General features: G+C 41.5%; 1 protein-coding gene across 5 annotated transcripts in view; it reads left to right on the top strand.

Annotated features, from left to right (window-relative positions):
* Positions 1–25,168, top strand: part of Cdkl4 (cyclin-dependent kinase-like 4) — a 39,710-nt gene extending 14,542 nt beyond the window's left edge. For 4 of the 5 annotated variants that reach the window (XM_013517584.1, XM_013517583.1, XM_005390903.2 and 1 more), the window contains 7 exons: positions 753–825; positions 6,355–6,445; positions 13,299–13,496; positions 15,260–15,342; positions 17,803–17,859; positions 22,165–22,299; positions 24,709–25,168. In XM_013517584.1, coding sequence (XP_013373038.1) covers positions 753–825; positions 6,355–6,445; positions 13,299–13,496; positions 15,260–15,342; positions 17,803–17,859; positions 22,165–22,299; positions 24,709–24,810 — 739 coding nt within the window. In that variant the 3' untranslated portion in view covers positions 24,811–25,168. Of the gene's footprint in view, positions 1–752; positions 826–6,354; positions 6,446–13,298; positions 13,497–15,259; positions 15,343–16,055; positions 16,771–17,802; positions 17,860–22,164; positions 22,300–24,708 lie in introns of those variants that run through there. The other variant, XM_013517586.1, reaches the window with a different exon arrangement.
* The last annotated feature ends 2,377 nt before the right edge of the window (positions 25,169–27,545 follow it).

Raw genomic sequence — 27,545 nt, 5'->3', positions numbered from 1 at the left:
AAAGATAATTGCACAATTACAATGAAATGAATAATTACAGGTACTCATTGAAATGTTTCTAGAAATAGAAACTAGCTCAATCTAACTACTCATCTTGAGGACTAAGTAAATTGTGATACATCTGAGATCTTCCATAGCCACGAAAATATATGTCTAGGCCCTGGGTTCAAAAGGAAGGGAGGGAAAAAAAGGCAGAATAGAGGGAAACTGTAGAGGTCAGTGGGTGGCTCGGCAGGTGTGAGGGGAGAAGGTCCTCACTGATACAACTTCATAGTTTTAAATTCTTGAATTTTTGTTTGTTTGGTTTTTTCCAGTACCAGGAATTGAACTCATGACCTTGCACTTGTTAGGCAGGCGCTGTGCCGCTGAGCTAAATCCCTAGCCCCTAAATTCTTGAATTATACAAATGTATTTATTTAAAGTTAAATGCAGAGAGAGACACAGAGACAAAAGCAGAGATGCTTAACAAACAGCCATCCTAAGCTACAGTAGTTATTTTAAGGTAGCAAGATTAGCATCAGCACATTTTTATGCTACACAGGCAGGTGTAAACATTTCAGACTACAAAAGAAAATGACATAACTATAATAAAAGGAAATGAAAGAGTTTCCCTTCAAACATTTTTTGAAAGACAGATTTCCCAGACTCCCCCTCCACTATGATTTTTGCACATGACCAGCCCCACCGATGCCAAGTCTGTGCCCAGGAACCCCATTCCAGGCATTTCCATTTCTCTTTATTTCTTCCCACAGAGTGGCTGATGGAATGATCAAAAGTGTGTTATGGCAAACCCTTCAAGCTCTGAATTTCTGCCATAAACATAACGTAAGTAACATTTTCTACCATATTCGTTACTTTCATTGAGGTGGCTCTTCTCCCCAATGGCGTGGGGCTCCATTTGAAGAGCTGAAGGTGAAAGGAAAGAAAGAACCAGAATGAGGAAAAGCAATTCATTATTCATGGCCCCTTTGCATTCTCAGTAAGAGTCAAGTTACTGATTTTGTACGGAGGAAAAAGTGTGTGTAAACTTAATGTTTCCTTTTGTGACAGTACAGATGATTCTTATGGTTATTTTTTAATTGGGTTAAAATAATTTTTCAGGTGTTGTACTGTGATCCACCATGGTACTTGGTTTCATTTTATTATGTCTCTTAAGTCTTTTATTCTATAGCAGTCCCCCTTTCCTCTACCTTTTTCAAAAATTTAATTCCTTCTGCCATTCCTGTTGCCGTCATAGTTCTCAAACTTGGGCATGCCTCAGAGCCTTTACCTCACTGGAGGACTTGGTAAAACTCTGCAAGCAGACCCTGCACGCGGACTACCCGCCCCGACTTCTGCAGTAGAGAAAGAGAATGTGTATTTCTGACAATTCCCTTAATGACACTGATGCTGCTGGTCCAAGAACCACACTTTCAATATTGTTGTAATAGTTGATACACTGTGTCAACTTGAGAAATTTAGAAGCTTAACTAAGTAACTCAGCAGTTGTATATTCTAGGGTGTAGAGGACACGTCCTAGGGTGGCTCTTTACACTCCAGGATATTCTGATGGTTGACTGATTGTGTCAATTTGAGAAGTTTAGAAGGTTAACTTAAGTGACTCAGCCGGGGGGCAGGGTTCTCACTTTGTAAACATCCTGAGCCTGTGCAAGAGGAGGCAGGAAGATGGTGTGAGTGCTACACCCGCCCTGGGGCAGGCAGCCCATATACAGTGTAAGGGAGAAAGGGAGGCTTGCTCCCCGCTTTTTGCTCTTGTTGCTTTTGCTGTCTTCCACCTCCATGAACGGTTGCCCCTCTGTACCACACCACCCTTCCTTGGAGCCAGCCGATGATGGACTGAAACCTCCATAAACTGTGAGCTAAATAAGCCTTTCCTCCTTTAACTGTGTCGGGTATTTTGCCCCAACAACAAGAGAAAAGTAACTAAGACAGTTGTATTACAGAAATAATTTTGACTGGTTGTTTCCTGTTATAATTTAACTTGATCTTTACCTGTATTTCCTGTAAATTGGTATTTATATCTAAAGCCTTGATCATATTCAGGTTTAATTTTTTTCAGACAAGAATATTTCATATGTGCTGATGTGCACTCAATATCTTGAGGTATATAATAGCTGATGTGCTACTTTTGATAATGCTGATCTTGATTGATAGGCCCAGGAGTTATTAGTTTCATCTCTTCCATTATCAGTGTCAACCTTTTTACCTGATGGTGTTAGCATCCAGCAGTGATTATTGCATCCAGTATTTTATGAAGATTAAGAGATGCTAATTTTCCAATTCTAACATTCTGTCTGTATTATAATTAGGATTGTATGGAAAATAAATTACATTCATGGACTCTGGCTACTGTAAAATACAGCAAGGTGAACATGTGATTTGCATTATATATCGGTATTCAAAGTAATGAATAAGATTCTCAGCAATCTCCAGCAATGATAATGATGGATTTAGACAGGTGGGGGGGCATCATCATAAACATGAACTTTATATATTTGACGTTTTCCCATCTTTTGTTGTCCTTGTTCTCTCAGATGTTCAGATTTTCCCATCTTGGGCCACTGGGAGCTTACTCAAGTTGGCTTCCGGGTGCTTTGCTAGGATGATAACTTTTAAAAAAATCTCTCTAGGCCTTTTGAGTTGGTGCCTAGACGGAGAGTGCTGAGAAAACAAGACACTCCCATATGGTCAGCTCTGATGCCAGCAGAACGTCTACCATGGTAGTCTAGGATTGCTGAGAAAAAAATGCAAGACCATGGAACTAAATGTCAGTACTTGCAGAAGCCTTGTGTAGTTTCAAGAAAGTTGGTGAAGTTTTCATTCAAATAAATCAAACGCCTTCATTTCTATTAAAGCAGATCTTGTTCACAACACACATAACCCTGTTTTCATGATGCAGTGGTTCTTGCAGGTTCTTATTAAAGTTGGTTGTGAGTTAAACTCATGTCTCTGTTGCTTCCCATCACACTATAAGAGAGATCAAGTTCGCCTGAGGCTGCTGCAGCCGTTGCATGGATGGTTAGAACTTTATTCTGGCAATACATTTACCATAAGTGTTTTTACTTTATCCCTGTAAAACTAGACACTTTCCCATGTACTAGACTATTGAAAGCAATGTTTGAAACCAATTTATCTTTATAACTCTTCATGCTTACCATGGACATTTTATGTAAGAGATGCTTAATACATATTTCCTGAATAACTGGATGGATGGATAGATGGCTGCATCAATCTACCTACCTGGTTGTTTCCAGCAGACCCAAACATTACTGTATCTCAGTGCAACTGCCATTATTTCTGTCCTTGGAGCAGCATATTCTGCATCTCGAGCTTTAAAATACTGAAAACTTCCCATTGATCATCTGTGATCTCTTTCAAATATGGATAATTTTAATCAAACTTTCCTCTTCCAAAATGGAAATTACTCTAGAACTTGTATCATGTTATTATGCTATGGTAAGCCTTTAGGTATCTTTTTATTTTATCAATTATCTAAAATGCATGCAAAGGGCAAAATCTAAGTTAATACATCTTACACCATCATACACTCCATATTTTTGAAGGAGCTCTCATGTTATGCTCAAAGAATAAAAAAGAAGCAATCTGACCTAATTGTGTCACATAAGACTCCCAGGTTTCAATCTATGGAGACCAAGTGCATTTTATTATCCCCAGAGAGTCATGATGCTAAGAAAGACAGCAGAGGTTAAACTAGAAAAGGGATTAAAACCTTGCTACGCAAAGTGTGGATTGCAGAGATTGCTTGGGCGCTCACTAGAAGTGCAAAGTCATGGGCCCACTCCAGGTCTGCAGCATCAGAATGTGCTGAGTGATTGATTGATTGCTAGTGGCTGAACCCAGGCCTCCAGCTTGCTAACCAATGTAATCTACCCTAGCCGTGGAATGTACATTTTTATAAAACTTCCAGGTGATTCCTATGCACATATATTAAATCTAAGAGGCACTGGCCTTAAGAAAGTACCTGCTTATCTTGTATTACCCTATAGTACTGCCATAGTGAGGCAGCTCAAGTGACCAATTTATTATCACTTAGAATCTATGTGTATTATGTTTGATGTATTGATTAGATGCATCTCATAATAGCAAAACTTAAGTGATTTCTGAGATATGAATGTGAAAAGCTGTAACATCCATCAGCATCTTATTGACGTGCATTGTTTGGTTGTCAAGGAGGGCATCTCTTTGCTCTCAAAATCTCAATTAAAGAGAGCAACCTTCTCAGATTTAGAAAACTGTTATTCTGTCAGAGCATACAAGAATCTTCTGGTGTGGACGTTTCCAGAAACGATTCTTAAAGTTCAGTGTCAGGCTTAAAATACCACGTCTAACCCTGAGGATGGATATAGCCCAGTGGTAGAGCACATGCCTAGCATGCCTGAGGCCCTGCGTTCAATCTCCAGCTGAGGGGAAGGAGTAGAAATTCCAAGGATAAACCTCTTTTTGACAGCTTATAAACCAATAAAAATGAGATTGTACATTAGCCACAATAACCCAACCTGATCAATGTTTGCTAAAAGCCGTGTATAAAGTCCAATTTTACTAAATTCTTCTGTTAAAGAGATTTGCGTGTTTCTTATTCTTTGGTGGAAAATAAGCTGATTGCAAGAAGCATTGCAGAGATTTTGCACTGTGTGTGTCTTTGCAGTGATTTTGTATTATAGTTCATACTGTGTCTGAATGTCTCCATTATCCGTGCTGTTTCTTACTGTTCCTTTTTTTTTTTTTTTTTTTTTGAGACAGGGTCTCACTCTACAGTTCAGGCTGGCCTCGAGCTCACTATATTGCTCAGGCTGGCTTCAAACTCACAATGATCCTCCTGCCTCAGCCTCCTGAGTGCTGGGATTACAAGTATGCGCCACCACACCCAGCCTATTCCAATTATTTTTGCTCCCTTTCTTTCTTATACCTATACCAACATTTTTTCTATTTAAGATATATATGTCAATATTTCATTTGCCTATTTTGGGGTTGAAAAATAAGTACTATAAATTTCACATGGATTTATATTAATTAGATTAAAAAATATTTAAATAGACCAAAAACTAGTGTCAGTGTAAATCTGTTTACTTTGTAATGCTGTAACAGTGTAGAAAATCTAGAATTTGATAAAAATTCATTTGAGGGACATACCAGTACTAATTAAATTACTATTGAAAGCCTTACTAACTCTGAGTGTTACCCTAAGTTTCATAAACATCTGATTAAAGTAAATATCAAAATGATTTTGTATTATAGTCCAATGATGTGTTTTAAAATAAATATTTAAGGGCTAGGTATATAGCTCAGTGGCACAAGTACCTGCCTGGCAAGCACAAGGTCCTGAGTTCAATCTCCGGTACCAAAAAAAAAAAAAAAAAATGTAATGCCTTAAGACCTTTACAAGGCCTAAAAACTTTCTTTTAACTGCTGGCCAACAACTTATGAAACAGTTGACAGTAATTGAGATTAGGAGCTAGCTTTTGTTCTCAGTGACATTTTTTTTTTACCTAAAATGAATTAAGGGTTTAGCTTTTTCCCTTATTAGATGGCTGTTATAGAACCAAAGAAACTATTTCAGAACTGTCAGTTTGACAGAAATATGTAAAGAGACTGACAGGGTGACAGGGCACTGAGGCTGACAGAGATGATTACTGTGAGTTAATCTGTCACTCTCAGAGGCCACCTGAAGTCACAGGATCGTTCCGCCTGGGAAAGTACACAGCTGTCCATGAGTGCCAAGTTAGAGACCTGTGTCATTTCCATCCATTTTCTTTGGGGGAGGGGTGGGAGAACAGGGAAGATACAGACCTATGGGCTGCATCCCAGCTTACCCAAGACTCTTCGTGTTTGTTCCCGTGTCCTGGCATCATTATTAGCAGAGCTCCTTTCACACTTGAAAGTGTCTTGATTTGAATAAGTATTATGTCACCCTAACGAAAAGTGCATGTCGGTGTCTCTTATCATTTAAATGTTTTTCTGATTTATTAACCGTGCAGTATTCAACCTGAACTGTGATTTCTGAGCTGCAGCAGCTCTTCTTAAAGATCTATGGAGTCTACTCTTGCTCAGGGTTTTACTAGTAAAAAAAGAAAGAATTGTGTGATACTCCCTTCTTCAAAGAAAAATCAGACATATGAAAATCATTTTCATATGTAACAATTTTAATTTCTTCAACAAGGTAACAACATTTAGCGATTTTTTTCTTTTATATACAAGATATATAAGTGTCAATTTAACTTCTTCTATAAAAATGAAGGAAATCTGTTTTTTCCATCATAAGCTATCATTAAACTTGTAAGTCAAATTATCTGTCATTTTGATATTGCAGGAAAATAATCAAACATTATCTTACAGTGTATTCATAGAGATGTAAAACCTGAAAACATTCTAATAACTAAGCAAGGAATAATCAAGATCTGTGACTTTGGATTTGCAAGAATTCTGAGTAAGTAGCAATTTTTTACCTACTTTATCCAATTTAGATAATTATAAACTGATACAGTGTACATTCTTACTTGAGATACTGAGTGTAAGCCAAATGTTTTATTGTTGTGACTTAAAAAGCAAAACCTTACTTCAGCCTTTTAGGGGGTGCATTAGTTGACACTTCAGCTCTATTCCGTTTAGCTAGAATTGATTGGATGATATCTTTAATGTGTTTCGTTCTCTCCGTCCAAGTGGAAAAAAATTTTGAGATGAATTTCTGCTCTTCATGCATTTATCATCTAAAGTTTTTTTTAAAAAGAATATTATGAACTGGTTGGCAATAAAATTCTTAACATGAAGGTACAGACAGGCCCCTGGAGGGAGATACTAATGAAGGCTAGAGTAGTTGAAAAAAACTTCATGGAGCTAGTGAGACTAGAAAAGTCAACCGAAAATTAAGGAGAGAGTAGTATTCAAGAGACAGTGCTAAGAAAAAGAAAGTCATGCCAGACATAAACCAAAAGAGAAAAGAAACAAATAATTATTTCTCCTTGAACCAGAACTTTGCAGCTGGCAGAAACATATACTTTGCAGCATGGGGATATACATAATGAGAAGTTTTCCTTATAGGACCCAAATATGCGTGACTTGGCAATATATTTGAAAGCATTGGGGTGGAGGGAAACAATGTCTTTCTGAGGCTGCCGTCCTTTGCAATAAATATAATGGGACTATGGTGTTCATTGGTGCCTGTGTCTTGTGGCTGAAAAGAGAAATAGAAGAAGGCTGGAAAACGATTGACCTATAGGCTGTGTACATAGTACATTTGTATCATGAAATATTAGGCAGCCATTAAAAATGATGTTTACCATTTGGAGTGGCATTGGAAAATGCTCAAGACATGGTAAGTGGAAAAGGAAAGCTTACACTTATGTATGCAGCATGCTCTCAGCCATACAGGATAAATGCACATTTTTCAGGAATATGCATTCTTGCTTTCCTCCTGAGTCTTTCTGTAGCAAACAGTTATTCTCTTAATGAAGAACTTTAGACCTAAACTCAGTCATCTGCCTCAGAAGTTTTGATTTTATGTCCCAAAGTATCAGCATGGTGATCCCACCGTGGCGTCGTAAATTGTGACGGCTTCTGATAGGTTGTTATAAACCAAGCAGTAGTACAAGACACTGCCAGCTTGTTTATATTAGCTAAAATCTCCCCAGTGGGGCCGGGGATATAGCTCAGCGGCACTACAGCTGCCTGGTCATGGTGAGGTTGTGCGATTTTTAAAAAATCTCCCCAGTATATGAGCTCAGGCACTGGTTATAGCACAAGCTGTTATAAGTACTGGCCTGGGTCATTATTGGGGTCATCATTTATAGAGAGAAAGACAAAGAGAAGTGTCCCATTATGTTCTATAGTACTAACACTGGCTCAGTAGACTTAATGACATGAAAACATAAGCTCCTACTGATTTTCCACATGCAAAAGAGTGAAGTATCTTTATAAAAAATCACAAAAAATGAATCATCAGGGCTGGGGGTGTAGTTCAGTGGTAGAGTATCTTCCCAGTGCACTCAAGACCCTGGGTTTATTCCCAAAAATTACTAAATAAATAGTAATAATAATAATAACTACTGACCTAAAAGTAAAAGCTAAAACTGCAAAATTCTTAGAAGAAAACAGGGGGGCAGTATTTACAACACTGGATTTGATAATGATTTTTTTAGATGTGATACCAAAAGCACAAACAACAAAAGATAAATTGGATTTCATCAAAAATAAAAACTTTTGTGTTCAAAGGGTGCTATAAACACAGTGAAAAGGCAGCTCATGGGAAAGGAGAAAATATTTGCTATTTTATATCTGGTACAGAATTAGTAGAATGTAAAGAAAACTCTTGTAACCCCAAACAAAAACTAACTTTATAATGGGCGGAGAACTTGAGTGTGTATGTCTTCAAAGAAGACACATAGACTGCCGGTGAGGACATGAGAAGATGCTCAGCATCAGTAGTCACTAAGGAAGTGTAAATTAAAACCACAGTTATAAGCACAAGCACACACACACACACACAACATGCCGCAACACAGATGCATCTTGAAAAATATATATAGTTCATATGCCGGGCATGGTGGTGCACACCTGTAGTTCCAGCACTCAGGAGGCTGAGGCAGGAGGATCACTGTGAGTGCAAGGCCACCCAGAGTACATAGTGAGTTTAAGGCCAGCGTGAACTGCGTAGCAAGATTCTGTCTCCAAAAAAGGTTGGTGAAATAAGCCAGGTACAAAAATGACATATATATATATATATATATATATATATATATATATATATATATATATATATATATATATATATATATATATATATATATATATATATATATGATTTCTCTTATATAAAGAACTTATGCTAATCAAATTCATGAAGACAGCAAAAAGAGTAGTGGGTATCAGACAATGGGGTTAAGTGAATGGGTATTATTGTTTAATGGGTACAGAGTTTTTTTTGTTTTTTGTTGTTTTTGGCTTGCTTGGGGTTTTCTGTTTGGTTGGTTTTGGTTTTGGTTTTTTTGTTGTTGCTCTTGTTTCGTTTTTTTGAAATAGGGTCTTGCTGTGTAGTCCAGGCTAGCCTCAAACTCATAGCCATCCTCCTGCCTCAGCCTCCCAAGTGCTGGGATTATAGACGTGCAGTGCACCACTACACCTGGCTTAAAGGGTACAGAGTTTTAAACTGTAATGATGAAAAGGTTCTGGATGTAGATACTGCTAATGGTTGCACACACTGTGACTGTATTTAATGCAATTAACTGCACCCCCAAATTGATTAAAATGGTAAGTGTTGTGTATATTTTACCACTAAACAAATTAAAGCTCCGGGTGTATAGATAACATATATAAGCTCTAGATATATAGATAACATACAACAGGGCACAATTTTCAAAGCAAGAAATCAAGGGAAAATATTTCAAGTTTGTCCATAAATTGATATAAAAGAGCTTATGTAAATTGATAAAAAATTACTAAAGCTCTGAGTAGAAAAATTGACTAGCAAGTAACAGACAGTTCACAGAAGGAAAAAAGGCTAATAAACATGAACTAATCTTCTTCCACACTGATGTCAAAGAAATGCACTTTGAAATGCTACCTTTCAGTATGTGCCAAAAACTTTTCAAAGTGCCCTTTGAGCTGGACATGGTGGCACATGGCTGTAATCCCAGAACTCAGGAGGCTGAGGCAGGAAGATTGCCATGAGTTCAAGGCCAACCTTGAGTACACAGTGAGTTCAAAGTCAGCCTGAACTGCACAGTGAGACACTGTCTCAGAAAAAACAAAGCAAAACAAAAAAGTGCCCTCGGAACCTTAATTCCACTTTTAGGAATCTTTCATATCCTGAGAATACCACCTGCCAAACCAGTACAACATAATATTCATTGTGAAACTAATTACGAAGAAGAATTTGAAGGGGACTTAAGTTTCTATCAATAAAGAAATGGCTAAAGAACTTATCTGACTTAATACCATACTTTAAATTGCGTATTTTTAAAGAATCCTAATGAATCAAGAAAATCCTTCAACGCACACAATATGGGGTTAAGTAAAAAAGAAGACAAAATTGCACTCAGAGAGATGGGTCCCTGTCTTAGTTACTTTCTCTTGTTGTTGAGACAACATACCTAATACTCAAGGTTAAAGGAGCAAAGGTTTGTTAGGCTCACAGTTTGTGGAGATTTCTGGCCTTAATTGGCTGGCTCCACAGCAGGGTGGTGTGGCAGAGGGGCAACTGTTCATGGTGGTGGAAGACAGCAAAAACAAGAGTAAAAAAGGGAAAATTCTTTCCCTCCCTTCACTGTATGCAGGCGACTCGCCCTAGGGCAGGCTCAGCACTCACACCGCCAAACCCAGCACTGGACAGTGAGCAATCACAGACTCGATTCAGTCACCTCCAGAACACCCACCGATTCTGTCAATATTAACACCAGGATGAGGGGAAATGCACCAAAACATTACTCTGGTTTTCTCTGAGTGGAGGACATTTTTGTTTTCTTCTTTATGCTTTTTGCATTTTTCAAGTTTTCTACAGTGAACATGAAATACTTTTATAATTTCGTAAATGATGTTCATACCTCTTGATCTAGTAATTCCACCTATCAAGATACATTCTAGGGGCTGGGGATTTAGCTCAGTGACAGAAACGCCTGCCTGGCAAGCGCAAGGTTGTGAGTTCGATTCCTGGTACCGGAAGAAAAACAAACAAACAAAGATACGTTTTAAAGAAATAATCCTAAATACAGAAAAGTTTGGGGCAGAGCTTTGGTGATGTTTATAATGGCAAAGTATCAGAAAATTTGGGAAAGATAAAAGTAAGTGATGGCATTATGCACTTGGTAAACTATCAGGCAGCCATTAAACTCGTTTATCGTAACATGGTAAATACATAGAATTAAGTGAAAATATCAATATACAATAGTATATATTATAAGATGGATAAACACATAGTTAGAGAATAGTCAAAGGTGCTCAAAAGAGAATTGAGATGTATTACACCTACCGTATCCCCACAAGGAATGCAATGCAAACAGGTACTAATAAGAAATCAAAACTGAAAAAAAGAATAAAATTTATATAAAATACACCAAAAGATTAACACATGGTATATCTGAGTGGTAAGACTTGACTTTATTTTCCTTTTTCTGTTTATTATATTGTCTTCAATGACTATATATGACTTTTAGAAAATATTCCCCAAATGTCTAACAGCTGATCAGTAGTGAGAATTGTCAGTAGTTGTTATTTTCTTTCATTATTTTAAAGAGAGTAGCAAAAAAAATAAAAAGAACAATAGCAACACGCCAGCATCACAGACATAAACAAAACAAAGCAAGAACATTAAAAGTGATGCAGGGTTTTAAAACAAAATGAGAGGAATTAACAGTGGTTGGTATATTACATATTATTGTCTTCAGCTACGTTGCTCAGATTATCAGATGCAAGAATGGAAGACTGTTCAAACCACTAAAGAGAACAAAAAATAGTTATTAAATAAAACATTAGAGATAATACAGAGTTTCAATAGACAAGATGGTAGGAGTTCACCATGGTTGTTCCATTGCATACTGGTGTCTTCAAATCAGTTGCTCAGTAGTTGTTATTTTCTTTTTCTCCAGTTCCAAATCTCCTAAATAGTGTTTATTAATTTCTGTCATTTAAAGAAGTCATCAAGTTTTATCACCTAAAATGAGCAGTTTACAATTTTATGAAAGAGCAGTAAGTAGTGTTCTTTTCCTACTTCAAGGACAGTTCTGTATGGAGTCGGCAGGCCCTAGGTTCTGAGATTCTTCCAGGCAGTCGCAGGCTGGCTGCCCACAGCCTTTGCTGGGGAGAATTACCCAGGACCTCATCTCTGCAGCCCCAACCAGCTTCCCAACTGTCCTTCCTCTGTGCATTTGTAGACTTCATAATACGGACTCCTATGTGACCCTTGCCCGTTAAAACCCCATGGGATCATCTTACCCGTCTTCACCTCAAAGGAGAAAATGGGGGTTCTTGATCCTTCTGGGTCATATGGCAGTTGTGGATTGGCTTCCCCCGCTGGGAGGCAGGTGACTCAGGTAGTCTACCCTTGTGCCAGTACAGCAGGGCTGGCCTGCAATGTTGTACCCAGCTCTCTGTCATCTGCTTATCACACTACATGCAACTCACAGTACAAGGAGTCAAACTGAGATCTTTGTCACCATGGGCCCTATGCAACAAATTTGGATAGAAAAATTGGGTCATGCAATTGGCCAGCACTGCATTAGTTCCCTAGGGCCGCCCTCATAAGCTATCACAACCCATATGGCTTAAAACAACAGAAGTATATTTGCTCTTAGTTCTAGAGGCTGGAAATTCAAAGTAAAGGATTAGGAAGCCGTGCTCTTTCTGAGGGCTCCCAGGGAGGACCCTCCCAAGCCTCCTCACTCCCATGGTTGTGGTGTTCCTGGGCTTGCAGCTGCTTCACTCCAGTGTCTGTCTCTGACTCACACGTTCTCTCTGTGTGTGTCATTGTGTCCCTACATGGTCTGCTCTTCTTTTTTTTTTTTTTTTTTTTTTTTTTTTTTTTTTTGTCTTTTTGAGACAGGGTCTCACTATGCAGTTCAGGCTGGCCTTGAGTTCACTCTGTAGCCCAGGCTGGTCTCCAGCTCACGAAGATCCTCCTGCCTCAGCCTTCCAAGTGCTGAGATTACAGGCGTGTGCCACCATGCCCAGCTACATGGTCTTCTTGTGAGGACAATAGTCACTGAGTTTAGGATCTGCCCTAATGTAGCATGACCTCGTTATAAATCCGTAACATCTGCAAAGACCCTATTTCCTTCTTTAAAAAAATTGTATTGGTGTGTGCTTGCAGTTGATAATCATTACATTCAGCATAGGGAGTTGGTATGTGCACACAACATAGCTTACTTCTTTTCACGCCCCCTTCCTATTTGCAAATAAGGACACCTTTACAAGTACCAGGAGTTGGGACTTCAAACCTGTCTTTTAGGGGAGACACAAACTAACCAACAACCAGCACCATGCTGATAATAATATAGAAACAAGCAACAGTTGGTTTAGACTTGAAGTTACAGTCCAGAAATATTTATTTTGCCCTCTCTGGGACGACAGAGACAACAGCTAACGTGCTCGTAAAGGTTGATTTACTGTCTCAGGGCACAGTGTAACCAGCACTGTGCTCAGTGTAACCAGCACTGCCTCAGTTCAGCAGCTATCAGCAGGCAGCGCCCCTGGGAGGCAGAGAGGCCTGCCTGAATGCCCGCCCTGCTCCCCGAGGCCGGGCCCAGTCCACAGCCCAGGAGACTGGCTCGCCTGACCCGCCTGATCCTTTGCAGTTCCAGGAGATGCCTACACTGACTACGTCGCCACCAGGTGGTACCGAGCTCCCGAGCTGCTCGTGGGGGACACACAGTACGGTTCTTCAGTCGACGTCTGGGCTGCTGGCTGCGTTTTTGCTGAGCTCCTGACTGGCCAGCCGCTCTGGCCTGGAAAATCCGATGTGGACCAACTTTATCTGATAATCAGAACACTGGGTATGCATTGCATTTTACGGCTCACGGAGCGGCTGGCGTGTGGTCGTAGTAATACGTTGTTATACGGAAAACAAGAGCTTTACTGCGTCTCCAGAGTTCTACTCAGAATGATGGCTCAGGGTTCTGGGTCGTAGCCAAAGCCCAATCCTTTCTCAGTACATAGAACTGTAATTCTTGTTAGCGAGTTTTCAGAGGCCATTCCAAGAAAAGCCAGTTAGCCGTGGGATAAACTCTATATTTACCTTCATAGCGGAATGAGATAGAGGTATGAGTCAGCCACCTTGAACCTAATCTGACAGATGCTCGATCACAGGCAAGTTCTGTCCACCATCGGAGAGGTCTCCCCGTTTACTCTAGAACAGGGAGCAGCAAACATCTGCTACCAAGGCCTCGTTGCTAAGTCTTCTGGGGTTTGTAGGCTGTACAGTCCCCAACGCAGCTCCTCAACTCAGCTCTGACAGTGAGAAAACAGCCATGCACATAGGCCAGTGAGTGTGAGTGGGTTTTGCACGGCACAAAATGTTACCTTGACTTCTTTTAATCCACGTGCAAAGGTAAAAGCCGTTCTCAGGTCTCAGGCTGGGCTGTACAGAAATAGGCGCTGGACCAGATTTGGCTTGAGGCACTTAGTTTGCAGACCCCTGCCCTAGAGCTTAAGAGTCTGTTTTTTTGGGTTTCTTTTTTCCTGATTGACAGTGGCTTCTAGAATTTAAAATAATATTAAAGTACATTATTTGAAGGGGACTCAAGAATTTACAAATTACTTTCATACACATTATCTCTTTCAATCTTAAAAACTTGAGGAAACCATAGCATTTCAGCAGTGCTGATTTTATAAATGAGGAAATGGTCAGGGAGCTCCACATTGGCCGAAAGTTAAATGCAGTTCAGTGTAGAGCAGAATGGAGCTCCAGGGCTTCTGTGATGAGCTGTCATCACGGGTCAGCGTGCTTCGTAGCTGTCTCCTTCCACCTGGTCAGAGGAGAACATAACCCGAGTGTCAGTTGCAGCTTCCCTCCAGCAGCCTGATGCAGGAAGTGATACTGCTGCACAAAGGACGGCTGTGGATTAATTCCTCTGCACAGTTTCCCCCCGTTTCCAATGTGTTCTAGAAAATTCCACATCATGGAAGCAGGGAGTAGAGCATGGCTACTGGCCATACCCTAAGTGTATAGTTTTTATTTCCTAAATACATTAGACAGACAATACCCGGACCTGAGTTTGAATCCTGTCTCTATCATTTAATTACCATGTGACCAAGCTTTCTAAGCCTCTCAAAGGCACATTTTCCTCACAGATAGAGCAGAGATTAAAAAGAGCAGTATGGAAGCCCAGTGTGATGGCGCACTCCTGTAATCCCAGCACTCGAGAGGCTGAGGCAGGAGGATTGTTTGCGAGTTCAAGACCAGCCTAGGCTACAAAGTGAGCTCAAGGCCAGCCTGCACTGCATAGCGAGACCTTGTCTTGACAAAGAAAAAAAAATAAAGAGCAGTATGTTGTGAAATTAAGTGAGATCGTGTACGTGAGGCCTTCAGCACCATTTTCTCACCTTGTGTTTGGATGAGCAAGTGGCTGACCAAACCCCATGCAGCCAAAGCGTGGTGCGGGAAAGTTGGCCTTCCCTGAGCAGGCGGACGTGGTGGGGCCGATCCTCTCACCAGCAAGGCTCACTCCCGGCATGCCTGGGCCTCGGGAACTAACCCTATAGACACTTCCGGCTTTCTGCCACATTTATTGTGAATTATGCGGTTTGTATTTTACAGGAAAGCTAATCCCAAGGCATCAATCTATCTTTAAAAGTAACCAGTTTTTCCACGGCATCAGCATACCTGAACCTGAAGACATGGTGAGCTGCTCTGTTAGGGGCATTTTATTATTTGCTATTTTCTTTAAAGAGGTATAGTTGTTTTTTAGTATTTGTGCTTTGGGCGTCTGTTTTCCATATAAAATACTAACACAGATCAAAAAAAGTATGCTTAAAATGTGTAAGAGAAGCACAAGCACGGGAGGATCCGATAGTCCGAGCTACTCAACAGGCTGCAGAGAGAGCTTCAGCTGAACCAAGGAGTTTAAAAGACCAACCTGGGCTACATTGTGAGAAAAAAATTCAAAAAGTCATCCAGAAACTCCTTTAAGGTTTACCTGTCCTATCTATTCAAAGATTGATGTTAAATTTAAATTGAAAATATGAAGCCAGGCATGGTGGTACATGCCTATAATCCTACCACTCAGGAGGCCGAGGCAGGAGGATCGCCACGAGTTCAAGGCCAGCCTGGGCTATACTATGAGTTCAAGACTGGCCTAAACTACATAGAGAGACCCTGTCTCAAAAGACAAAAAAAATTTTTTTATTTGAAAGTATATTTAATATCTTAAGTAATACCCTGATCCTTTTGGTCAAAGCACTAAGGTTAACTTTCCCTGTAATAATGATTTCTCATATTTACAGTCATCTACTTTATTTTGAACATATGCATTATCTTATTTTTTAGCTTATGAAACACAGCTCAAATCGATTTGAAAAGCTTTGTTTTATAACTTGCTTTTCCCCCATCAAAGGTCATTCTGCAAAATGATCCTCATTGTACACGGTAAACCAAGTCAGTGATCATCTCTGTGTCCTTGCTGTGGTCGTTCCCTTTAACTGCCGTGTATCGATGGCCGCTTGACCCTCTCACCCTCTGAGGACACCAGTTTCCCCGCCGTGTTACCTGAGCTCAGGCTGTCACCTTTAAAACTCCATCCGGTCTGGAACCTGCCTAGGGAAGGAAAGGACCAAGAGAGGCGTGCGTCCTCGCGGCAGCCGTGCGGGAGCCAGCGCAGCAGAGGGGCGGGAAAGGTCCGCCCGGCCGCCTCGCGGAGTACTGCGCATGTGAAGTGCGGAGTTCAAGTGCTCCTCGCTATCTCTCTGGACGCTATTTTCAATTGATCACTTAATATAATACCTGAAGTACCGGATTTTTTATTATATTTCTTTAAATCTTCAACAAATGTAACGTTAAAGGTTGAGTTGCAAAGTTAAAGTGTATGAAAGAATATTTATTTGTCTAATGTCTTTAAAGAACAAGATATTTATTTTCTGTTATTTTTATCAGTACGTTTGTGGTACATAATGTTTACATTCCTTGTGAGACTTCACAGACCTATGGTCATTCTAAATGAACCTGACTGGACTCAAATTAGCAACTAGAAAGTAACTAGAGAAGCCAATACACCAACTAGAGAGTTAATGGGTCTTAAGTATTCATTAAGTTTTAAAAATTTTTAGATGTAATAAATGGTTCTTTTTTGGGGGGGGGTTCCGGTACCGGGAATCGAACTCACGACCTTGCGCTTGCCAGGCAGGCGCTGTGCCACTGAGCTAAATCCCCAGCCCTAGATGTAATAAATGGTATCTTGATGATTTGTTTAAAAGATACCTTTTTAAAATTTTGGTGGCACTGGCGTCCTTTGCTCTGAGTTACATCCATAGCTCTCTTTATTTTTAAGGCAGGGTCTTGTTACGTCACTAAGTAGCCCAGGCTGGGCTTGAATGTGTGATCTTGCCTCTGCATCACAGATGGCTGGGGTTGTAAGCATGTATCACAATGCCCACCTTCAAAGATGCCTTTGTGTTTTAAGCATTTACACTGAAATATTTACCAAAAATTAAAGTGAGAAGATGTCTGCAGTTTGCTTCCAAATAATCCAAGTGATGAATAGGTGGTAAGCAGTGTGTTTATACAAAAAAGAAGACTGCTTATGATCTGGTAATTGTTGAAGCCGGGTGAGTGGTACCTGAGATGCCTTGTTATTCTACTTTTGTACAGTGCTTAAAATGTTTCCAAGATAAAAATGGTTTTAAAAAAAGAAGAAGAAGAAGAAAAAGCTGGGAATGGCAGCACTCCCCACTACCCTGAATATTGTGTTTATCATTCTGTTGATTTCTGTAGAGCTCTTTCTATGTATAGTTCAAAGTATTTCCATCAATTCTCAAAGCATTCTTGTAAATAGATCAGGCACAGATACTATATAGCACTGTGGTAGGATTTCAGATAGAGACATTTGTATGAGCTTCCCCGTCCTGTTCCCACTCAGAAGTACCAGCATCAACTATAAGACATCTGGAAATTAAGAAAATAACTCCAATTTTATGTCTCTCTGACACTTACACTATAGTGTACACAGCTGTGTAAAAACATGATTTTTATGAGCTCTAAAAGGAATACTCTAATGTATTGAAGAGTATTTATCCAAGTGTTGTTGTCAGTATACACAAAATGTATGACTTCATTGTTATGTACCATTGATATTCTTTGTTTTCTAGGAAACTCTTGAGGAAAAGTTCTCAGATGCTTGTCCTGATGCTTTGAATTTCATGAAGGTACTTAAGGATTTATTATAACTATTATCTCATGCAAATTATAATAATTGAAACTGGCGATTCTGGAAGGGGTAGACAGTGGGGCAAATAATGCCAAAGTAGTCACTAAAAAGGATAAGGACCTATAAAATAACTACAGCTATAGCAAGTTTAAGCAGTAACTGTTCTGATATATCCACCGGAAGAGCAGGCAAAATCAGACGTACGCAGACACCAAACCTACCCCGTATACTAGGCTCAAAGATAGAGAGTCAAAGGACATATTTTAATAAAAGCCAGAAGAAACTTACCAATTCGTGTTTGACAAACAGGCCACACAAGAAGTGGAGACCCTTCTACCCGTTGTGGATACCAAACGCCCTTTATGGGATGGGTAGGAGGACCCCAGCTAAGGTGTTGATTAATTTCTGTATATAGCTGTGATTTCCAAAGGTGCCTACTCATCCGAATGACCTGGGAGCTTTTAAAAAATAGAGTCCGTGCCCAGCCTTAGATTCGTAGAAGAATGTCTATGAGCAGGACCTTAGCGTTGGTGTGTAAGCATCCCTTAGGTGATTGTGAACTCAGTGAGAGACTTGTCTGATGTAGGCGCTGGGGCCACTGGGATGACCCAGAGGTCAACGTTGTAGACCTGCATTTGTGCTAGTTGTGGGTCACTGCCCTGGTGCTAACCAGGGTGCTAGATTGCTTCAGCCTGGGTCCTACTGAGATTCAGAGCTGATACCTCTGAGCTGTCAGACCGCTGTCACCAGGGCTCCCACTGCCACCCCGGACCTCAGCCACCGTGCACACTTCCAGGATGCTCTTCCCTGGCTTCACTCAGCATCCAGAGCCACCTTCCTGCTCTGGCTCTTGACACACGGTTCTGACCCACCAGCAGTGTAGTCCACCTTCCAAGCAGGGAGAAAGGGCCGGCACTGCACGGCCTGCCCATCTCAGCAGAAGCCAGAGGTACCTGAAAACTCCCGGAAGGTAACTGAGGTGCAAAAAACACCAAGGGATAAGACAAGTGCGCTGTCTTCCTCCCCAAAGGTGAAGCATCCTCATTGTCCCACATTCTAGATGGAACTAGAGTTGTTACTCAACTCTCTGATTAGACTCATAAGTATTGGCCATAGAGCTGAGAACTTCCTGTGTGGTCAAGGACACAAGAAATGTCCTATCCTGTCTCCTAGGTTTCCTGTCATAGAAAATGTCCATGTCCTATCTCCTAGATTCCTGCCCGTGCCAGATGGAAAAAAGATGGGACATATTGAACACCAAATAAATACCGGCTACCATAACCGGTGGTTAGCGCATGGGACAGGTCGTAACTTATGCAGGTGAAGTGTGGGCCAGTGACAGTGTTGAGGATGGTGGTGGCACACAGCAGTCAGTCTATGCCAGGGCCTTCGTGTTCCTTTCAAAAACAAGACCATCAGCACAGTCTTTCTTATTCATTTGTCTCCGTGATTGTGAACATCCTGCCACTTGAGTCTGATCACTTAGGAAAAAGACTGTAGATCATTAGAAATGGTCGTGGAGGGCTCCCTACCAAATTTAAAAAGGATCGACTGTTTTTCTTTTTTCAAGGAAAAGATCCTGTTTTGGATTTTCCAGTCCCATTTTCTTATGTCCCATCTAAGGACGTTTTCCAGATAGGAAGCACATCTATCCGAGAGTGCCTCTGAGAATGCATCAGCCTCTTAGTTACAGAAAGCTATTACTCCAGGCAAGACCACCCGATCAATGTCAGCAGTCCCGAAGTTAGTCAGGAAGGACATTGTTCTAGCCTCGCTCCCAGCGAGCAGCTCAGCTTTAGCAGCCTCTTATCTAAAAATGCTCTTTGAAATTAAAAAACCAAACTCAAAGGCATTTAATGATAGCCTAGATTTCAATAGGTTGAAAGCCCACAGAAGAATGTGAATGACTCTGAGATATATTCGAAAGTAAAACTGATAGGATTTTATTGTGGAGAGGTAAAGGAGAAGACAGCGGCAAGCGTGAAGCTCCAAATCTGTTCCCCGGATGTTGGCAGGTCCGTGCTTTCTCTGAAGACTGTTGGCAAGGATTTTTTCTTGCCTCTTCTAGCTTCTGGGAGTCCCAAGTGTTCCTTGGCTGTGATAGCATCACTAACCCTCCTCTCTGCCTCTGTCCTTGGACGGCGTTCTTGGTGGGTCTGTTTGTACAGCGTCTGCTTTCTTACGGGACATCCATCATAACTGGATAAGAGGGCCTGCCTGCTCATCTGAGCTAATTACACCTACAATGATCTTATTTTCAAGTAAGGTCATACTCTGAAGTACTGAGAGTTACAAATTCAATGTAGATTTTGGGGTGAGGGGACACAATTCCACCCATACCCATGCCCTCAAGATTTAGGAAGAGCCAGGCATGGTGGTGCATGCCTGTAATCCCAACACGTGAGAGGCTGAAGCAGGAGGATCATTGCAAGTTCGAGACCAGCCTGGGCTACAAAGTCAGCTCAAGGACAGCTTGAACTGCATAGCAAGATCCTTTCTCAAAAAGACCAAAAAAAAAAAAGACTTAGGAAGAGATGGTAAATAGGAGTTTACATATGCAGGTGTGGATTTCAGCGCCGGGTGTACAATAAATTTGTAGATGTGGGAAATTCTGGTAAACTTTGATGATTGAATCCATGGGCACCAAAGAGAACGGGAGGAACTAGGGCCAGCTAGGACTGAGCCAGGAGGAATTTCATGCAATCATTGTGGAGAACAGAAGCTAGCAAAGGCTGGTTTGAAAGGAATAGTCAGGAGACAGAAGGTAGAAAAGTGAGGTAACAGAGAAGCTGAAAAAGCATTTCAAGAAGGAAGAGCCCATCAACAGTGTCTAATACTACTCAGACCAGAACTCAGCATACCTACTGAGTATGATGAAGAGTAGCGTTCACAGGTATTAAGAACTGAACCACTTAAGTGGAATGGTGAAGTCAGAAGCCAGGCAGTGATAAACAGAGACCACCACAGCTTATATTCAGAACAGTCTTTCTGAATCGAGTGTGGTAACTCGCATCTGTAATCCCAGCATCTGGGAGGCTGAGGCAGGAGGATCGTCCTGAGTTCAAGGCCAGCCTGAACTACACAGTGAGACCCTGTCCCCGAAAAACCAAACAAACAAAAGTCTGTCCTGATGGTAATCCTGAAGCATTAGGGTTTGAGGAGACTGCCTGCCAGTAGCAGCTGGAGTTGATACATGGGTGGATGGTTAATTAGGGGATGATCTGCTTGAACCAGCTAGAGACATGATGGGACAGGCGAGTCTGGTTATGCTAAGCAGGACTGTTTCTGGAAGAACAGCACGAATCAGGTACTGCTCCAGGGGGTAGGTGATACTGCTTGGTGACAGGCAGCATTCTCAGGGGTCTCAGTGGCCTGAGGTCAGCTGGGTCAGGGAGCAGTTCCTCAGCTGGGGTGGCCTCAGGCGGTGCGATTGTCTGCACTCCTGACTACCTCAGGACAAGGTCTGTGATGCTAGAGAGCCATGTTTCTAATGGACACAAGGCAAGAAACTTCAGGCCGTCTAAGCCGGGGTATCGTGACACTACCTCAGTTCTTTACGGACTGCCTTCGGTCTGCACCAGTGAGCAAAGCTTCATTCTCTGGCCAGAGGATCAGGGATTCTGGGAGAAACCTCTTTGTGTCAGGACTGCCCCCAGCCCCTCTGTGTCACGTGCTCCCCACTTGGAGACAAATCTCGAGCCTTCTTCTGATGGACTCAACTGTAAAGGGTCATAATGCCCCATTTTTCTTCGTCCTCTAGTTGCTACTCTTCTCTGAAAGTACATTCCCTTTCTATTTCAGATTCTTTCTCATGTCTGAGGTTCACGTTTCCTTACCATGTCCTTACACAGGTGTCTTCAGACTCCACTCAGAATCACCCGGGAGCTTGTTAAACATGAATTGCTGGGCTCGGACCCCTCGTTCCTGATTGGGCAGGGGTTGGGTAGGACCTGGAATTTGTATTTCAAAGCCAGTGCACACAACACCCAGATGCGCTGGTGCTGCTAGTCCAAGGGACAACACTGAGGACTCCTACGAATGGTTCGCTGTCACCTGCGATGAAAGTCACACGGGAGCATGATACTCAGGTGGCCCCTTCTGGGGACAGTGAGTGTCCACACAGCCCACCCACAAAAGGCTGAAGCGGTACAAGAGGCCAGTGATGAGCCCTGAGTACTTGGTGATAGACACACTTGGTTTTTTAAAGTCATATTTACCCTATCAGGCCGTTATCCAGAATTTGGGGGCACACTAACAAAGTAAGCCCCTTTCTTAATGTATTTTACTTTTCTCTTCTTCCAAGGGGTGTCTGAAGATGAACCCCGATGACAGATTAACCTGCGCCCAACTCCTGGAGAGCCCCTACTTTGATTCTTTCCGAGAGGATCAAGTGAAAAGAAAAGCACGCAATGAGGGAAAGAGCAGAAGGCGTCAGCAGGTACTTCTGTTCAAACGTTAAAGGGCCGTGAATTCTTTCCCACTGTCTTGCCATTCAGATTGCCTAGGTAGACACCAACACCTTTTTTCTGGTTTAGGTGCATTTATGTATCTTAATAAATATTGGTGATTGTTGTAATAAAACCTAGAACTATGAAAATCTTATTCCAAGATTTTTTTTTGGTTTTGTTTCTGGATGCAAGAACTCACTACATTGCCCGGGCTGGTTTCTAACTCCTGAGTCCAAGTGATCCTTCTGCCTCAGCCTCCTGAGTAGCTAGGACTACAGGTGTGCACCACTATGCCCAGACTGCACATTCAATCAAAATGATGCAGAACTTCCTAGCGTAAAAGCCCTGATTATACAGGACTGTTCACCGCCACTGCAGCAGGATCGCAGCTCCTTTCTGTAGCCTCTAGCTGCACGGTGGAGGAGACAGGGCTCCTCTTTTCACAGATGCAGGCAGCTAAGTTTGCCTTTCCTATGCTCTTCCTCAAAGCTAAGGGCAGGCTGGGGATGTGGCTCAGTGGAAGAGTGCTGGCCTCGCGCACACAAGGCCCTGAGTTCAATCCCCACTACCACCAAAAAACCAAAAAACCTTAAGGGGGCAGCTCTGCCAGCTACAAAGGAGAAAACCAGACACTTGGGAACCAGATCTTGTCTTAAAATTGGCCAATACTGTGGAACAAAATGGCGACTCTTGTGACAGGCATTCATTCCGCAGTTGTTAGGTGACTGTCCACTTGCTTTCAGAAAACTGAAGTGAAAACATAAACTTTATGGAAGTAGGTTTGTTTTCTTTTGTTTTTCCCTCACGTTGTAAAATCTCAGAGCCAAAAACAATCTCTGGTTTATAGGAGGCACTTAATAAATACTATTCAAGTATGTAAATAGGTGAACATTGAATATTAATAAATCAAGATGGTAATTTCAACTTATCAGAGGCTGACCATCTTCACAGTTTGTGCTTCCTTAATCTCCCACCTTTGATCTAATTTTTAGCCATTTATCTTCTCATTACCATATTTTCCATAAAGGAGAAAAGCAACCTCTATTTTTTTCTGATCCCTTAATGGTTAAAATAGAAATTCGTTCAGAGGCAAAGAGCAAACTAAATCCATAAAATGAAATGTTAAATTATTTTTGTGTGCCCAAAAATCTCTGCATAGCTGAAGTATTATTACACAGACCATTTTACCTTTCACTTCTGATCTTTTGTAAATCAATCCCAATGCAGCTTCCACTTAGGATGCTTAGGAGCTGTTTAAATAATTTTGTAGCAAGCATCTGAAAATACAGTGTAAACTGTATATAAAAGATCTTTGCCTGCTTTAAACCATCTCACTTATTCTCCCCCATTGGCCTGGGAGGGACAAGCATGCCACTGCCCCAACCTGCCTCTTGGTCCCTCTGGTTCATTTTCTCCTTGGAGAGCTGCCGTGGCACCTGCCTTGAGCGGGGTGAAGAAGCCGCTGTCCCTTTAAGACTCAGAACACAGCAGTGCCGCCCTGGCCTTCCTAGCCGGAGCCCAGCCAGGACCACCCAGGACTTTACAAGAGGCCCAGGTGCACACGAAGAAGAGCATGCACCAGATAACCTCACTTACAAAGACGCTGTCACGCTATGTCCCTAGGAAATGCACCCTGTGAGGCCACGCTCAGACAGCCCCTCTGCCAGCCAAGTCCCCAAGAGGTCAAGGCCAAGAGAAGGACAGAGATGCCTTTCAGAAAAGTCTTTCCTTTTCTTTCTGAGGACATTCCTAGAAATTTTACCATATCAGGAAAGAAACTAAAAGTTACAGAAAGATGTAGTTTTACTCTGTGAGCCTAAATCCCTGCCTAGACCCCAGCTCCTTAGTCTGAGGGTATGACCACCAGCTTCCGAAGACTAATTGGTGTCTACAGTGATAGTAAAACGATCTGAAGCCTTGGCTGTTCTACAACTGTCTGATCTTTTAAAAACCTGAGATGAGAGGGCCGGGGATGTAGCTCAGTGGCACAAGTGCCTGCTTGGCAAGTGCAAGGTCCTGAGTTCAATTCCCGGTACTGGAAAAAAATTTTTTTTAAATTAATAAATAAAAACCAGAGATGAGTACAATATTGACTGCTGGAATTATTGTTTAATAGCCAATGATCTGTCTTTTAATCATTGGTTACATACTCACAGTAAGTATATTGAAATGAACAATAGTATATCCGCAAGAATCTTAGAATAACTTATAGAAGCTAATTTTCAAGTATCAGAGGATCACAATTTTGGGTAAGGTAACCAAGTGTAATTTTTAAATTGATGCCTTTTGACCTCTTTGTACTGTGCGTACCCTTTTTGTTTTACCACCTTTAATACAAACTGTACCTGTAAGAATTGTTTTCAATTTACTTTCTTATTTTTGTCTTGTTCTGCTATTAGAATCAACTGTTGCCTCTCATACCAGGAAGCCACATCTCCCCCACACCTGACGGAAGAAAACAAGTCCTCCAGTTAAAATTTGACCATCTTCCAAACATTTAGCGAAATGTTCTCTCAAGTGTGAAGTAACTTAATATGTACATATTTTTGTACAAGAAAGATAGGAATTCAGTGGTTCAAATGCAAATGAGCCGTATGAAAATTAAGATGCCTTCTAGAATTGTTTTGCTCTGATCACTGCTGATCCCTCTCCCTGTGCTTTTTCCGTGCCAGCTTTATCTTTTAGAACATTTTCTTTCAATGTTGCCAGGCCTGGAACTGCACATATGGAGGAGACATTTTCAATTTCATCACAGAAGACCCTCCTTAAGCAATTTACACTGAGAATTTGTGGGCTTATAATTCGATGTATGAAAAGATTTGTATGTCCCATCTTGCTTCAGCCGACCCCATCGTACCTTAAAGTAACATCAGATCTCCCGCCTAGCCATGGTTTGCGTCAGGAATTACAGTATGTTCCTGTGTTGTAATTCCCTGTCATTATAACCAGGTCTATTGAGCAACGCCAGTAGGTCTTTCTGTGTTTTTATATTGGTGTAGGAAGGGAAACCTGGAAGGTCGATTCTTAGGCAGACTCAGCTTTCTCTACTTCCTGAGACATGGATGACTCTATTTTTAAGGCTACCCAGAGAAAATCCCATACAAACTCCATATATAGCAGTGAGTGGGCAAATGAAGAGGAATCCCCACCCTCGTGACAATAATGCCCTCAGCTAATTGGCTGTGGTACCTTGTGATGCCTTCTCTTCCTCTCCTGGCTAAGTCATCTCGGTACCTAAACCAGTCCCCACGGGTGTGTTGTCTGTCGTCGCCAATACGCTCTTCCAAGCATTCATAGCTGTAGCGCTCTGAATGTACGCAGCCTTAAACTACCCAGTACATCACAATCAATTTGAATATGTAAGTGCTTCCAAGAAAAGGTCAAGATTATTATTCAGTTAATTTCATTTTGTGTTTCTTACCAAACAATGAAGCAAACACTTCCATAGGTAAACAGGAGTTCTGCTGGAATATTTTCCCAAGTAAGCCCCCCACACACACACACATCACAATACATAATTATAAAATTTGGACTATCACAATAGATGCTTTTTATCCTGGACATCTAAAAATGAAGCGGAATAATTGAATGTGCTTTTGGTTTGCTAACAAGGAACTCATGTAAGATGATATACAGGAAGGTGTACCACTGTCCAGCAAACTGCACAAAATGGTGATGTGCCCGTCAATAAAAATTAAAGAGTGTTTCATCAAGTCTTTTCTGCTCCCAGCCTGGCACACTTACTTGAATCCTGTCAAATTTTGCTAATAAACATCAGTCCAGAAATCCTTTGTATCTAGCACTCAGAGTTGTATGTAGCGTTATTAAGGAAACAGTAAGACAATGTTTATGTACAAAATTCTGTTGCCTTTATAAACATGATTATGTAAGTCAGGTGGCACACACCTGTAATCTCAGGACTCGGGAGGCTGAAGCAGGAGAATTGCCGTGAGTTTGAGACCAGCCTGAATGAGTTCAAATCCAGCCTGGACTACGCAGCAAGACTCTGTCTCCAGAAAAAAATCCAACGAACATAAATAAATGAGACTATGTCAACTTCCAGAGAATCTCACTCAGTTATTGGGGAACATCCATTTACTGTGGAATCGTGGCATCTAAATAGAAGTTTTTGCTCTCTAGAAGGACTTTTAAGTGAACTTACTTATTGATCACTCAGCGTTCTTAGTGCGACTAGAAGCTGTTAGGGTCTTCCTTTCATGCTGTTGTCAAGAATACACCTCTCACATCTGCGTGTTATCTTTCATTTTTAGTAGGATGATACCACAGATGCAAGGAAATAAAAATAAAAGGCAACTTCGCGGACAGATTTCTTTAGTTTTCATGGTGCTTTTTGTTTTCAAGTAAGCATTCTTGGGCTGGGGACATAGCTCAATGGCCCAAGCGCCTGCCTGGCAAGTGCGAGGTTGTGCGTTCGATTCTCGGCACACACACACAAAAGCATTCTTATTACAAACTCCCTGTGCTGCTTCCGCTGTCCTACATATTTATGCGGACATACCTGCACGCCTGTGTGTAATATAGCACAATACCCATGCAGAAGCTAAGGCAGTGGGTGCCTCCTTTACCCATTTTGCTTGCATCATCCTTCTGTGAAATGGATTTTTTGGGCAGGGATGGATGGCTGTATTCCCTTATTTTTGTTTTCATTTAAGAATTAATTCAAGCTGGTGTGCTGGTGCATGTCTATAAACTCAGCAGTCCGGGGAGGCTGAGGCAGGAGGATCACAAGCTCAAAACCAGCCTAGACTATGTAGGGAGACCCTGTCTCAAAAAGGGATGGGCATGTAGCTCAGTGAAAAGGCGCTGGGTTCAATCCCTAGGACAACCACAAAAAAAAAAACTGAGAAGTCTATTCCCATGCCCAGTCATGTGATCAATTCTGTGCATTTTTTTTCCTATAAAAATAATTGTTCCAAACTGCCATTGCCCTTTCTCCTTTTATCCCCTGCAGACAAATCTGTCACTGGGTGTGACTGCAGAGGGAAGAGGAGAGGAGAAAGCGTCTAACCTTAGGAAAGTGTTCTGGCGCAGTTGTAGTGTCATATTCCCACAGGAGAGACTAATCTGATGGCCCTTGCTGCTATGTTTGTTCCTAGGTGACCCAGGCCCTGTAGCCGCGCCGCCCCCTGTGTGGCTCGGAGACACAGCCCTCGAGCTGTGGCTCTCTTCTGGCTTGTCTGTTCGTGTGGCAGAGGATCTTGGTACTTCCTTCTGT

The sequence above is a fragment of the Chinchilla lanigera genome, unplaced genomic scaffold (genome assembly GCF_000276665.1).
Source record: "Chinchilla lanigera isolate Chin_1 unplaced genomic scaffold, ChiLan1.0 scaffold00040, whole genome shotgun sequence".
NCBI classification, from domain to species: domain Eukaryota; kingdom Metazoa; phylum Chordata; class Mammalia; order Rodentia; family Chinchillidae; genus Chinchilla; species Chinchilla lanigera.
Note: the sequence above shows the minus strand (reverse complement) of the source record. Positions and strands in the feature narration are given on the sequence as shown.